This window comes from Esox lucius, chromosome 20 (genome assembly GCF_011004845.1).
Source record: "Esox lucius isolate fEsoLuc1 chromosome 20, fEsoLuc1.pri, whole genome shotgun sequence".
Lineage (NCBI taxonomy): Eukaryota > Metazoa > Chordata > Actinopteri > Esociformes > Esocidae > Esox > Esox lucius.
In genome coordinates, this window is record NC_047588.1 from 42043824 (window position 1) to 42059979 (window position 16156).

Here is a 16156-nt window from a genome sequence, read left to right on the forward strand (position 1 = left end):
GCTCCCCCGTCTCTCCTCTGTCTCTCTTCTGGTTCAACCTGCTCCCCCTGTCTCTCCTCTGGTTCAACCTGCTCCCCCTGTCTCTCCTCTGTCTCTCCTCTGTCTCTGTCTCTCCTCTGGTTCAACCCGCACCCCCTGTCTCTCCTCTGTCTCTCTCTCCTCTGTCTCCGTCTCTCCTCTGGTTCAACCTGCTCCCCCTGTCTCTCCTCTGTCTCTGTCTCTCCTGTCTCTCCTCTGTCTCCGTCTCTCCTCTGGTTCAACCTGCTCCCCCTGTCTCTCCTCTGTCTCTGTCTCTCCTCTGTCTCTGTCTCTCCTCTGGTTCAACCCGCACCCTACTCCTCTGTCTCTGTCTCTCCTCTGGTTCAACCCGCACCCTACTTTCACTGTCTCTCCTCTGTCTCTCCTCTGGTTCAACCCGCTCCCCCTGTCTCTCCTCTGTCTCTGTCTCTCCTCTGTCTCCGTCTCTCCTCTGGTTCAACCCGCTCCCCCTGTCTCTCCTCTGTCTCTCCTCTGTCTCTGTCTCTCCTCTGGTTCAACCCGCTCCCCCTGTCTCTCCTCTGTCTCTGTCTCTCCCCTGGTTCAGCCCGCTCCCCCTGTCTCTCCTCTGTCTGTCTCTCCTCTGTTTCAACCCGCTCCCCCTGTCTCTCCTCTGTCTCGTGTGTATTTCTGTTTGTGTGTGTTGTGTGTATTTCTGTGTGTTTGTGTGGGTGTGTATGTGTATATACATACCAGTGTCCTTCCTAAGGGCTTATCTGGGGTTTCTCACAGTGCTTATGTGTCTGCTGTGTGTGACGCTCCGGCCAACTGAGGGGGGATAGAGACCATTCAACTACAGTCACAAAACATTAGAATATAGAGAAAACCCATCAGTTAACATAATCATAACTGATTTTCCCTTTTTATTGCTGCTCTCTCTCTCTTTCATCAATTAACATTATCACAACTGACTTTCCCTCTTTATTGTTGCTCTGCTTTTATTGCTGCTTATTGTGCACTAGTATCACCCTGAAATTGGTTGTGTGTAGATGGGTGTGTAGGTGGGTGCCAGTATGTAAGGGGGTGTGTGTGGGTGTAGGGGGGTGTGTAGGGGGGTGTGTGTGGGTGTAGGGGGGTGTGTAAGTGGGTGTAGGTGTGTGTAGGTGGGTGCCAGTGTGTAGGTGTGGGTGGGTGTGTAGGTGGGTGGGTGTGGGTGTAGGGGGGTGTGGGTGTGGGTGTAGGTGTGTGTAGGTGGGTGCCAGTGTGTAGGTGGGTGTAGGTGTAGGGGGGTGTGGAGGTGTGGGTGTGGGTGTGAATGTGTGGGTGGGTGTGGAGGTGTGGGTGTGGATGTGTGGGTGGGTGTGGGTGTGGATGTGTGGGTGTGGGTGTGGATGTGTGGGTGTGGATGTGTGGGTGTGGATGTGTGGGTGTGGGTGTGGGTGTGTGGGTGGGTGTGGGTGTGTGGGTGGGTGTGGATGTGTGGGTGGGTGTGGATGTGTGGGTGTGGATGTGTGGGTGTGGGTGTGGGTGTGTAGGTGGGTGTGGATGTGTGGGTGTGGGTGTGGATGTGTGGGTGTGTTAGAGTTGATAGCTGTCTTTCTGGGATGCTGGTTTTCTAGCTGTGTGGAACCGACTCCCACTGAGTCGTCAGTGATCCTCTAACCCTTTAATTCACCTCCCCTCTGCTCCGCCATGGAGGAAATATAACCTGTCACCTCCCCTCTGCTCCTCCATGGAGGAAATATAACCTGTCACCTCCCCTCTGCTCCTCCATGGAGGAAATATAACCTGTCACCTCCCTTCTGCTCCACCATGGAGGAAATATCCCAGTTCACCTCCTGTCTGCTACTCCATGGAGGAAATTTGCCCATTTGTCTCCTCTCTCCTCTTCTATGGAGGAAATACACCCAGTCACCTCCTCCCTCCTCTTCCATGGAGGTAATACACCCAGTCACCTCCTCTCTCCTCTTCTATGGAGGAAATACACCCAGTCACCTCCTCCCTCCTCCTCCATGGAGGTAATACGCCCAGTCACCTCCCCTGTCCTCTTCTATGGAGCAAATACGCCCAGTCACCTCCTCCCTCCTGTTCCATGGTTATCCCCCGATGTTCTCCTGTAATGCTGAGTAATGCTGAGTAATGCTGAGTAATGCTGAGTAATGCTGAGTAATGGTAATTCTGGTAGAGCTCAGGTAATGCTGGTTGATATGGGGTATATTTGGTATGCTTCCGGTAATGTCAGGATAATGAGAAAATAAGCACTGAATCAGGTATCATTCTGTCATCCAAATCACTAAATTAAAAAATGTTTGTAAGGTGCTCAGCCGAAAGTGGAACTTGTTGTGGCTTGAGTGCTATTTAGATTGTGCTGCGTTAGGTTGTGCTGAGTTAGGTTGTGCTGAGTTAGGTTGTGCTGAGTTAGATTGTGCTGAGTTAGGTTGTGCTGAGTTAGGTTGTGCTGAGTTAGGTTGTGCTGAGTTAGGTTGTGCTGAGTTAGGTTGTGCTGAGTTAGGTTGTGCTGCGTTAGGTTGTGGTGCGTTAGGTTGTGGTGCGTTAGGTTGTGGTGCGTTAGGTTGTGCTGAGTGTAACCTGGCTGGGCTAGGGTGTGGTTAGTTGTGTTAGTTAGTTTTATATTTGGTTTCTCTTGTTAATTTCCATATTCATGGGCACATCACTGACATGGTGTATTGACATTCTTTGGGCCCAATTTGGACATTTTCACTTAGGGATGTACTCACTTTTGTTGCCAGCGGTTTAGACATCAATGGCTGTGTGTTGTTATTTTGAGGGGACAGCAAATTTACACTCACTACTTGTGTCAATATTTTGTGTGGCCACCATCATATTCCAGCATTGCCTTAACCCTCTTGGGCATGGAGTTCACCAGAGCTCCACAGGTCGCCACTGGAGTCCTCTTCCACACCTCCATGATGACATCACGGAACTGGTTGATGTTAGAGACCTTGCGCTCCTCCACCTTCCGTTTGAGGATGGCCCACAGATGCTCAACAGGGTTTAGGTCCGGAGACATGCTTGGCCAGTCCATCACCTTTTTACCCTCAGCTTCTTTAGCAAGGCAGTGGTCGTCTTGGAGGTGTGTTTGGGTTCGTTATCATGTTGGAATACTGCCCTGAGGCCCAGTCTCTGCTTCAGTATGTCACAGTACATGTTGGCATTCATGGTTCCCTCAATGAACTGTAGCTCCCCAGAGTCGACAGCACTCATGCAGCCCCAGACCATTACACTCCCACCACCATGTTTGACTGTAGGCAAGACACACTTGTCTTTGTACCCCTCACCTGGTTGCCGCCACACACGCTTGACACCATCTGAACCAAATGAGTTTATCTTGGTCTTATCAGACCACACAACATGGTTCCAGTAATCCATGTCCTTCGTCTACTTGTCTTCAGCAAACTGTTTGTGGGCTTTCTTTTGCATCATCTTTAGAAGAGGCTTCCTTCTGGGACGACAGCCATGCAGACCAATTTGATGCAGTGTGCGGCGTATGGTCTGAGCACTGACAGGCTGACCCCCCACCCCTTCAACCTCTGCAGCAATGCTGGCAGCACTCATACGTCTATTTCCCAAAGACAACCTCTGGATATGACGCTGAGCACGTGCACTCAACTTCTTTGGTCGACCATGGCGAGGCCTGTTCTGAGTGGAACCTGTCCTGTTAAACCGCTGTATGGTCTTGGCCACCGTGCTGCAGCTCAGTTTCAGGGTCTTGGTAATCTTCTTACAGCCTAGGCCATCTTTATGTAGAGCAACAATTCTTTTTTCAGATCCTCAGAGAGTTCTTTGCCATGAGGTGCCATGTTGAACTTCCAGTGACCATTATGAGGGAGTATGAGAGTGATAACACCAAATGTAACACACCTGCTCCCCATTCACACCTGAGACCTTGTAACACTAACGAGTCACATGACACCGGGGAGGGAAAATGGCTAATTTTCACTTAGGGGTGTACTCACTTTTGTTCCCAGCGGTTTAGACATCAATGGTGGTGTGTTGTTATTTTGAGGGGACAGCAAATTTACACTCACTACTTTACATTGTAGCAAAGTGTCATTTCTTCAGTGTTGTCACATGAACAGATATATTCAAGTGTTTACAAAAACTAACTTTTGTGAGATACTGTAAATGTGGACATTGACTTGGCCAGTCAAGACCTTTACACTTTTTGGTCCAAAAAACTCTCTAATTACTTTTGCAGCAGTCTTACTGAATGCAAAGCTGTCTTACTGACTGAATGCCAAGGTGTCTTGCTGACTGACTGTACATCTGCCTTACTGACTGAATGCAAAGCTGTCTTACTCACTGAATGTAAAGCTCTCTTACTCACTGAATGTAAAGCTCTCTTACTCAATGAATGTATAGCTATCTTACTCACTGAATGTAAAGCTCTCTTACTCACTGAATGTAAAGCTCTCTTACTCACTGAATGTAAAGCTCTCTTACTCACTGAATGTAAAGCTCTCTTACTCACTGAATGTAAAGCTCTCTTACTCACTGAATGTAAAGCTCTCTTACTCGCTGAATGTAAAGCTCTCTTACTCGCTGAATGTAAAGCTCTCTTACTCGCTGAATGTAAAGCTCTCTTACTCGCTGAATGTAAAGCTCTTACTCGCTGAATGTAAAGCTCTCTTACTCACTGAATGTAAAGCTCTCTTACTCACTGAATGTAAAGCTCTCTTACTCGCTGAATGTAAAGCTCTCTTACTCGCTGAATGTAAAGCTCTCTTACTCACTGAATGTAAAGCTCTCTTACTCGCTGAATGTAAAGCTCTCTTACTCATTGAATGTAAAGCTCTCTTACTCATTGAATGTAATGTCTTTCAGACTGCACACACAAATATACACTCACCACGGGCATACTATTCACTGCAGCAGATGAGTTTCCATCCAAAATGGCCCCCTCTTTCCAGAGTAGTGTACTAAGGAGGAGGGAGGGATGTGGACTCATTCCTCAGCGTAATTGAATGTCACCCTGTCTCTTTAATCCAGATCCACTGTTCTTTGGGAAAGAGAAAAGCCTGTTTTCCATGCTGAATGCCCAAAATAATACATTTAATCCGTTTGAACGGTTTCTATTATAGAGTCCTATAGACTTTGCTTGATAATGGGGTGATTTCTTCCAACTAGAATAATCCACCAAAGTGACAGAACAATGAGGCAGAAACAAGGAAAATATGTCCAAGGAGGGAAGTTATGGTTTCTGGATTCTCCATCGCTGGGATTTCTTTTATTATTTTTTCTGGTTAGATATTTTTTGTGACAGCGTTGCTTTTCCCAGAATCATGACTTCACAAACCACTGTGAACCAACTTACCAGAAGAACCTCTGGGGTGTGTTCCTGTATTGGACCGAAAACAAGAAGGCCTTCCCTGTTTCCATGGCTTTATTCCAAATGGCACCCTGTTCCCTACTGTCATTCCCTAGGCCCTGTGCCTAGTAGTGCACTCTGTAGTAAGTAGGGTGTCATTGGACCGCATGTGTGAGAAGGAGAGTAGAGCAGAACCTTACCATTCTGTTTATCTAGGCTGAGGACACACACAACATCTGCCTCTAAGCTGTGGAGTTGAGCAGTGTTGCTGTAGTGCATTTCCCAGGTGTGTTGTCCTCTGTGTGGGTCAAAACTGCTCCTGACTCAGCACGAGACTTGGCAGCTTGTTTACATCAGACAGAGACAGTCGTGGGAGTCCCGGCCCCCTAAGACAAAACCTGCAACCTTTGATCCTGAGTCTTCCACAGCTCAGGGATAGAAGAGGCTGGAGACCAAAGAGCACTTTAACACCTAATGGCTTCATTCAGTAAACATAACACCTAACAGCTTCATACAGTAAACATAACACCTAACGGCTTTGTACAGTAAATGAAACACCTAAATGCTTCATACAGTAAACGGAACACCTAAATGCTTCATACTGTAAACGGAACACCTAACAGCTTCATATAGTAAATGAACACCTAACGGCTTCATACAGTAAACGGAACACCTAAATGCTTCATACAGTAAACGGAACACCTAAATGCTTCATACAGTAAACAGAACACCTAAATGCTTCATACAGTAAACAGAAAACCTAAATACTTCATACAGTAAACAGAACACCTAAATGCTTCATACAGTAAACAGAACACTGTATGTTACAGGGGTTTCAAACACAGGTTCTAGATACAGACTGAAACTAGACTCTGTGTGTGTGTGTGTGTGTGTGTGTGTGTGTACTCTAATTACTACCAAAGTGAGTATTGGTTTGAGCTTTACACTAATTAATTGAGTTTGACTTAATTTAATTTTGTGAGAGTTAGTATTTCTTGGACAGTCCTCACATTTTAGGCTTGGTGTTTAGTATACGGATAGGTTTTGGGTTAGAATTAAGTTGAAGTTGAGGCATTAAAGGTTAGAGGTTAGGTTTGGGAGTTAGACAAAGTCTCACATTTAAGGTTTGGGGCCAGGAGGTCGAGGAATGTTTTTATGGGTAAAAATTTTTTGGGTTTTCACCTAAAATGTAGTAACCAGAAGAGCCTTGCTACTAGATGAATGTTCCCTGTCAGTTTTAATGTGTCTTCCCAATGCCAGCAGCTCAATTGATTATCTGTCAACGGTTCTTCCACTTAGCTTTAACAAAGAGGGATCCACAGAGGAGGGTTAGTAGGACGGCGTCTGGGTGGTTAGAGCATTTTAACAACCTGAAGGCCGTAACATCCCCTCAACACAACACACAGGACTGAGACATACTGGCGTCCTGGGAAAGGGGCACTGAATCACTGCAAAACGATGAACAGCGGTCATTTCACATTCAGGCTTTTTTACACACAAAATAAATATGCTCAAGATTAGTAGGAGCGTAATGAGTAGGAGCGTAATGAGTAGGAGCGTAATGAGTAGGAGTGAAATGAGTAAGAGTAAATGTTCTTTGCCATGTGATTACATTAGTTATTATTTGCTCTGAAATGAGCCACGGTTTCTTTGTTTCCAGGCAGTACGCCTTGGGCTGGTTCTTAAGAATTTAATCCATAACAGCATTTTTTTCTGGTATTTTTCCCGGTATAGCCACGACCTGAGAGTAGTTAGGGGTAACTGTCTTTCTCATGTACAAAACAAGTGGCCTTTTCACCTTGAATGCTTGGGATCAGAACCGTGTGTTTTGCTGGCCCAACACTCGTGATCACTAGTCAGTGCTACTGGTATGGGGGGAAACAACATGGAAACTATTCATGGTGAGCTTTATTCCCATTATTACCATGCAGGAATGGAAATGGATCAACTTTCTCTCTTTCAAACTCTTTCAAACAAGCTCTGTTTCTCTACTCTGTCCATCTCTGTCTGTTCTCTGTCATCCAGGCTTACGTGGGTCTGGTCTAATGTCATCCTAGTATCGTTTTCATTTGGCCAGTTGCATGCAGTCTTATACGCCAAATGAACCCTCTGTGTTTCTGCTTGGTCTTGACATCTAAGGCCCCCGTCTGCATCTTCTCTCCTTCTCCTTTCTACTTTTCACCTCCTCACAACGTTCTATATTCCAAATGATACGCCATTCCCTATGTAGAGTACCACTGTTGACTAGGGCTCTATTCCATATGTAGAGTACCACTGTTGACTAGGGCACTATTCCCTGCAGTATGTAGAGTACCACTGTTGACTAGGGCACTATTCCCTATGTGGAGTACCACTGATGACCAGAGCACTATTCCATATGTAGTGTACCACTGATGACTAGGGCTCTATTCCATATGTAGTGTACCTCTGTTGACTAGGGACTTATTCTGTATATAGAGTACCTCTTTTGACTAGGGCTCTATTCCATATGTAGAGTACCACTGTTGACCAGAGCACTATTCCATATGTAGTGTACCACTGTTGACTAGGGCACTATTCCCTATGTGGAGTACCACTGATGACCAGAGCACTATTCCATATGTAGTGTACCACTGATGACTAGGGCTCTATTCCATATGTAGTGTACCACTGATGACTAGGGCTCTATTCCATATGTAGTGTACCACTGTTGACTAGGGCACTATTCCCTATGTGGAGTACCACTGATGACCAGAGCACTATTCCATATGTAGTGTACCACTGATGACTAGGGCTCTATTCCATATGTAGTGTACCTCTGTTGACTAGGGACTTATTCTGTCTATAGAGTACCTCTTTTGACTAGGGACTTATTCCATATGTAGTGTACCACTGTTGACTAGAGCTCTATTCCATATGTTAGTGTGTACATGGTGTGTGTGTCTGTGTGTGTCGGTTAGTGTGTACATGGTGTGTTACTATGTGTGTGTTTGTTAGTGTGTACATGGTGTGTGTTACAATGTGTGTGTCTGTTAGTGTGTAAATGGTGTGTGTGTCTGTGTGTGTCGGTTAGTGTGTACATGGTGTGTTACTATGTGTGTGTGTTAGTGTGTACATGGTGTGTGTTACTATGTGTGTGTCTGTGTGTCTGTTAGTGTGTACATGGTGTGTGTTTCTATGTGTGTACATGGTGTGTGTTACTATGTGTGTGTGTGTGTGTGTGTGTGTGTGTACATGGTGGACTTCTTCACTAGGTCTCAGACCCTCCTTCTTTCTCAGGACACTGAGCCAGTTGACATTTTCAGTGGATTTACCACCAAGTCCATAATATGAGTCCCAGCCCCACACTCAACACTTAAAAACACACGCTTCATGACCTACACACACACACACACACACACACATTACTCACATGCACACACACACACACACACACACACATTACTCACATGCACACACACACACATTACTCACATGCACACACACACACATTACTCACATGCACACTGACTTTGCCAGGGCTGAACTTCTTCCTTTCTGACTTTATTTCTCCCTCACTCTTCCACTCTATTTCTTTCTAGAAAGGACAGTCATTTAAATTGTTCAAAGGTAATACATAAATGTTATGAATGCACAAGTTCCACACTGTACAGCGATTCTCTAAACCTCTAGCATTTGGAAAATCCATCAGATATTGACTGAATTATATCACGCATCGTTTGACTGGCAAAGCTTTCCTGTTTCTACCCCCGCTCTTCCCCACTCTCATCCCTCTCTTTCTTCCCTTTCCCCCACTCTCATCCCTCTCTTTCTTCCCTTTCCCCCACTCTCTCCATCCTGCTATCTCAACCATTTTCTCTCTGTCCCTCTCAATCTGTCCCTCTCAATCTGTCCCTCTCAATCTGTCCTCTTCTCTCTTCCTTTCTGTCCCTGTCTCTCCTTTCTGTCCCTGTCTCTCCTCTCTGTTCCTGTCTCTCCTTCTCTCTGTTTACTTGCAGTTCTATTTTTCATTTTTTAGACATTGGTACACTACTCTGGACCAGGTGCCCCCCAGGTCCTACTCAGAAGGGGGCATGGTATCCGACCAAGAGAGGAGGAATGTACATTAATATAATGAATTATCTGGGTCTGTGGATTTGATCCATGTCACTGTACTATTGTACATCTGGACCTGGTTCTACCCCTTCTTATTCATTGTATCTCTATGTCTTTCTCCTTCTTTGGTCTCTCTCTCTTTCTCTCTGAAATCAATTCAGAGGGGATTTGTTTGAATGGGTTTATATGCTTTATCAATGCCAAGTCAAGTGCAGCTAAATAAAAAATATCAACATTACACACAGTTTTCACCTGATTTCAGAATTACATATGTGAACTGTGTCTCTTTCTTTGTGTTGTAGATTCTGTCTCCCAGTGAATAACAATCTGTATCTCTGTGGGTTGTAGATTCTGTCTCTCTGTCCGGGGCAGTTAATAACATATGTAATCTGTCTCTTTGTTTTGTAGATTCTGTCTCTCTGTCTGGGGCAGTGAATAACATATGTAATCTGTCTCTTTGTGTTGTAGATTCTGTCTCTCTGTCCAGGGCAGTGAATAACATATGTAATCTGTCTCTTTGTGTTGTAGATTCTGTCTCTCTGTCCGGGGCAGTGAATAACATATGTAATCTGTCTCTTTGTGTTGTAGATTCTGTCTCTCTGTCCAGGGCAGTGAATAACATATGTAATCTGTCTCTTTGTGTTGTAGATTCTGTCTCTCTGTCCAGGGCAGTGAATAACATATGTAATCTGTCTCTTTGTGTTGTAGATTCTGTCTCTCTGTCTGGGGCAGTGAATAACATATGTAATCTGTCTCTTTGTGTTGTAGATTCTGTCTCTCTGTCCAGGGCAGTGAATAACATATGTAATCTGTCTCTTTGTGTTGTAGATTCTGTCTCTCTGTCTGGGGCAGTGAATAACATATGTAATCTGTCTCTTTGTGTTGTAGATTCTGTCTCTCTGTCCAGGGCAGTGAATAATATATACAATATGTGTCTCTTTGTGTTGTAGATTCTGTCTCTCTGTCTGGGGCAGTGAATAACATATGTAATCTGTGTCTCTTTGGGTTGTAGATTCTGTCTCTCTGTCCGGGGCCGTTTCCCTGGCGACAAAAGACCCTTTTCATCTTGCTGTTAGAATAATGGACATTTCTCCTGCCTTTTTCTCTCGTTTTCTTTTTCTCAATTGAAAACGAAATGTCTTTCAAAATATGCTGGTCATTTTCTGGACATTCTAGGGGAGGGGGGGGTGAGAAAGGAAAAGGAACCAAAACAAATGGATTTTTTGGATCTTTTAATAGTGAAAGGATCACAGTGTGAAATGACCACAGCTCTGACCACACTGCTGTGGCTGTTACAGAAATAATGACATGGAAAAAATACTTAGAAAAGCAGCCTGCATTTGGTGAATGTTTGGCTGCCCAACAGTTTAAAAGTGACTTATCACAGTCTGTAGTTGCAGTTCCCATGAAGTAACTAGTTACGTAACCTTCATTACTTGCTGTAGAAAGTAAGGTGTTAAGACTGATCCATTGCAGTGAACAATAAAGAACCAAATAAACAGCTGTGCTCTTCTACACTGAAAAACATGCCTTCTCAAAAAAGAAAACGTTAGGCCCATTGGAATTTGAAATCTCTTTTCAATAATGTGCATTATCCGTTCATGTTTCATGACTTTATTCAGAGGTGAACAATTACTAAATCTGTATTTAGAAACAGAACATGTATTTTGATGTTCTTTTGCGATCAACTTTGGTTGTCCAACAGACGAGATTCCAGCAAAACATTAACAGCAACGTGATCATGTAGATCCCAGGGTATCAGTGACATCGTTGAAATCGTAACCTGCTTCCGTTGCACAAATCTCTAGTCAACGCCCTCCTCCCTCTTCTCTCCTCCCACATCTCCTCCCCATCCTCCTCCTCCTTCTTCTCTCCTCCCACGTCTCCTCCCTCTCATCCTCCCTCTTCTCTCCTCCCGTGTCTCCTCCCTCTCATCCTCCTTCTTCTCTCCTCCCACATCTCCTCCCCATCCTCCTCCTCCCTCTTCTCTCCTCCCACATCTCCTCCCCCTTCTCCTCTTCTCCCTCTTCTTCTCCCCGTCCTCCCTCTTCTCCTGGTACTTACAGGCTGCTCCCTGTGCATCTCTCTCTGTTAATTCAGTTCATTACAACTGGATCAGGAAAAGTGCTGCATTTCTATTTTGCCAATTACGAAAAGTAAAGTAAATAACCTGGGATTAACACTAAACTATACACTCTCAAAACACAAACAAAAAATAAATAACCTGGGATTAACACTAAACTATACACTCTCAAAACACAAACAAAAAATAAATAACCTGGGATTAACACTAAACTATACACTCTCAAAACACAAACAAAAAATAAATAACCTGGGATTAACACTAAACTATACACTCTCAAAACACAAACAAAAAATAAATAACCTGGGATTAACACTAAACTATACACTCTCAAAACACAAACAAAAAATAAATAACCTGGGATATACACTAAACTATACACTCTCAAAACACAAACAAATAATAAATAACCTGGGATTAACACTGAACTGTACACTCTCAAAATACTATCAAAGAAGTAGAGACCTGAAATGATAAAATATTAGTTGTGTAAATGGTCGTGTTGCAGGTGGTTAAAGTATGGGGGATTATGTGCTGATGCTGTTGTATTTCCTCTACTGAATCTCCTGTCTTTGTTCCTCAGAAGGAAGAGGAGGCACGGGCTGTTCTTCTGTCCGAGGAGGGCAAGGAGCAGCTTATGTTTGAGGTTCCTCTGAACGACACAGGTTCCGCCGGTCTGGGAATCAGCCTAAAAGGCAATAAATCCCGGGAGACAGGAGAGGACCTGGGCATCTTTATCAAGTCCATCATCCATGGAGGAGCTGCCTACAAGGTAGAAACACTGACTGGTTATCATCCTACAATACAATGTAGAGACACTGACTGGTTATTATCCTACAATACAATGTAGAGACACTGACTGGTTATCATCCTACAGTTAAACGTAGATACACTGAATGATTATCATCCTACAATACAATGTAGAGACACTGACTGGTTATCATCCTACAGTTAAACGTAGATACACTAAATGGTTATCATCCTACAATACAATGTAGATACACTGAATGGTTATCATCCTACAATACAATGTAGAGACACTGACTGGTTATCATCCTACAGTTAAACGTAGATACACTGAATGGTTATCATCCTACAATACAATGTAGAGACACTGACTGGTTATCATCCTACAATACAATGTAGAGACACTGACTGGTTATCATCCTACAGTTAAACGTAGATACACTGAATGGTTATCATCCTACAGTACCAGGTAGAGGCACTGACTGGTTATCGTCCTACAACACAAGGTAGAGGCACTGATTTGTTGTCATCCTACAATACAAGATAGAGACCCTAAATGGTTTTCATCCTACAGTACAAGGTAGAGACACTGACTAGTTATCATCCTACAGTTAAACGTAGATACACTGAATGGTTATCATCCTACAGTACAAGGTATCACCATGGAGACCCTCTGACTGGTTACGGTGAAGTAACATCCTGGTTACCGAGGTGATGTAGGTGTACAGGATTCCTGGGTTTTGACTGGACAGTTGACCAGCCAGAGACTATTCAAGGCACGTTTCACATTTTGTTGTTGTGGTCTTTCAGCCAACAGTCTTATTGTGTTTTTCAGATTTTTTCATATATTTTTTGCCCAACCAAGTTTTTATATTATGTTAATGAATCCATGGTACATCAGGGAGTGTGCTTGCTTTCATCCCTTTTAGACATTTTAAAATCCCACTCTAGTCAGAGGATGTGAATGAGTTGCATCAGCCAGGGACTGAATGTCAGTGGAATGTAGCGTTTTGGACAGGCTCTGGTGAAAGCCCTTGAGACCCACCGGCCCTGGGCCCACCTCGGCCCTGGGCCCACCTCGGCCCTGGGCCCACATCGGCCCTGGGCCCACACCGGCCCGACCCTGAACAGGCTGCAGTCTGCCTGACAAGGTCATGACTGACATGTGGGTACAGGGTCAGAGATCAGGGGAACTGTAAGGCTTGCCGAGGACAGCTGAGGGTATTCGCCCTGAGCTTCACCTGAATGGCAGAAACACTGTTTGTCACTGAGATAAATTCTCATCTGTTTGTCCTCCAGTCTGCCTGTCCTCCAGTCTGCCTGTCCTCCAGTCTGCCTGTCCTCCAGTCTGCCTGTCCTCTAGTCTGCCTGTCCTCTAGTCTGCCTGTCCTCTAGTCTGCCTGTCCTCCAGTCTGCCTGTCCTCCAGTCTGCCTGTCCTATCCTGCTAAACAAGGTTTAATGTGTCAATGTAAGGTCATATTTGAAGGACATTTTATTACCACATCTTCCAGATGTCTGTCATTATCTGTGAGGACCTCAGACTCTCCCTACTTCACAGCTCTGTGGCGTATTTGTCTCTCTGTCTGTATGTCAGTATCTGTGTCTGTATGTCAGTATCTCTGTCTGTATGTCAGTATCTGTGTTTGTATGTCATTATCTGTGTCTGTATGTCAGTATCTGTGTCTGTATGTCAGTATCTGTGTCTGTATGTCAGTATCTGTGTCTGTATGTCAGAATCTCTGTCTGTATGTCAGTATCTCTGTCTGTATGTCAGTATCTGTGTCTGTATGTCAGTATCTGTGTCTGTATGTCAGTATATCTGTCTGTATGTCAGTATCTCTGTCTGTATGTCAGTATCTCTGTCTGTATGTCAGTATCTGTGTCTGTATGTGTCTCCTTCCTCCTCTCCACTGTGTAATATGGTTGAGTAGTGAAGGGAAGAGGAGGTTTTAGCGTGTGCAGCTTCTCTGAGTAGACCCATGAGAAGTTCACCTGTGAAGATGAGAAGTTTGGAATGGTTTATATACATCCTTTGAGACGGGGAGGGAGGGGGTTGGGATGGCTGTTCCTGATGTTGAGGGAGGGGACCAGGCCGAGGGAGGGGACGTGGGAGGGACTTAGTCGGGATCGGGGGTTCTAGGGAGGAGACGGGGTACTAGGGAGGGGACAGGGTACTAAGGAAGGGGACCGGGTACTAGGGAAGGACTAGGGGGACTAGGGAGGGGACGGGGGGGACTAGGTGGGGATCGGGGGTTCTATGGAGGGGACGGGGTACTAGGGAGGGGACAGGGGGTACTAGGGAGTGGACAGGGTACTAGGGAAGGACTGGGGGGACTAGGTGGGGATTGGGGGTTCTATGGAGGGGACGGGGTACTAGGGAGGGGACAGGGGGTACTAGGGAGGGGACAGGGTACTAGGGAAGGACTGGGGGGACTAGGGAGGGGACAGGGTACTAGGGAGGGGACAGGGTACTAGGGAAGGACTGGGGGGACTAGGGAGGGGACAGGGTACTAGGGAGGGGACTGGGGGGACATGGGGTACTGGAGAGGGGACAAGGGACGGATGGGGGTACTAGGGAGGGGACGGGGGACTAGGGAAAGACAGAGGGTACTAGGGAGGGGACAGGGTACTAGGGAATGACTGGGGGGACTAGGGAGGGGACGGGGGTACTAGGGAAGGACTGGGGGGACTAGGTGGGGATCGGGGGTTCTATGGAGGGGACGGGGGACTAGGCAGGGGACAGGGGCTACTAGGGAGGGGATAGGGTACTAGAGAAGGACTGGGGGGACTAGGGAGGGGACAGGGTACTAGGGAGGGGACTGGGGGGACATGGGGTACTGGAGAGGGGACAAGGGAGGGATGGGGGTACTAGGGAGGTGTTTAGGGAGGTGACAGGGTGGTTACTGGGGGGGACTAGGGAGGTTATTTGGGGGGGACTAGGGAGGTTATTTGGGAGGGACTAGGGAGGTTATTTGGGAGGGACTAGGGAGGTTATTTGGGGGGGACTAGGGAGGTTATTTGGGGGGGACTAGGGAGGTTATTTGGGGGGGACTAGGGAGGTTATTTGGGGGGACTAGGGAGGTTATTTGGGGGGACAAGAGGGACATGGCTCATAGAAACATGCCTCCTATCCTGTTTGTTATTCCTACCTTTCTATCAGTCATTACCTCCTATTCTCTGTTCCCCTGTCTCACTCTCTGTCTGTTCCCCTGTCTCACTCTCTGTCTGTTCCCCTGTCTCACTCTCTGTCTGTTCCCCTGTCTCACTCTCTGTCTGTCTCTTTCTGTCTCTCCCCCTATCCGTGCCTCTCCTTACCAATGCTCACTCCTTATATGTTTTCCCTGCCAGTGTTTTCCTTATATAGAGGACCCTTGGGCCCATGTTCTTAAACAAATGATGATGAAGATCAAAGAATCTGGAGCTGAAATATGTCCAAGGGAAAAACACAACTATTCATGGTCTACAATCTGCCCAAGAACTTCCCTGTGACACCCGGCTAATTACAGCAACAGTACACTGATGCTCTCCCCACTCCTCCATCCTCCCCATCCCCACTCCTCCATCCTCCCCATCCCCACCCTCCATCCTCCCCATCCCCACTCCTCCATCCTCCCCATCCCCACCCTCCATCCTCCCCATCCCCACTCCTCCATCCTCCCCATCCCCACCCTCCATCCTCCCCATCCCCACTCCTCCATCCTCCCCATCCCCACCCTCCATCCTCCCCATCCCCACCCTCCATCCTCCCCATCCCCACTCCTCCATCCTCCCCATCCCCACCCTCCATCCTCCCCACCCTCCATCCTCCCCATCCCCACTCCTCCTCCTCCCCATCCCCACTCCTCCATCCTCCCCATCCCCACCCTCCATCCTCCCCATCCCCACTCCTCCATCCTCCCCATCCCCACTCCTCCATCCTCCCCATCCCCACTCCTCCATCCTCCCC

The 16156-nt window shown here is 46.3% G+C and overlaps 1 protein-coding gene across 3 annotated transcripts in view; it reads left to right on the forward strand.

Moving 5' to 3' along the window:
- The window catches only part of pard3bb (par-3 family cell polarity regulator beta b), a 332127-nt gene that overhangs the window by 129578 nt on the left and 186393 nt on the right, over positions 1-16156 (forward strand). For all 3 annotated transcript variants that reach the window (XM_029115967.2, XM_034288552.1, XM_034288553.1), the window contains one exon: positions 12046-12234. In XM_029115967.2, the coding sequence (XP_028971800.2) occupies positions 12046-12234 (189 nt within the window). The remainder of the gene's footprint in view (positions 1-12045; positions 12235-16156) is intronic.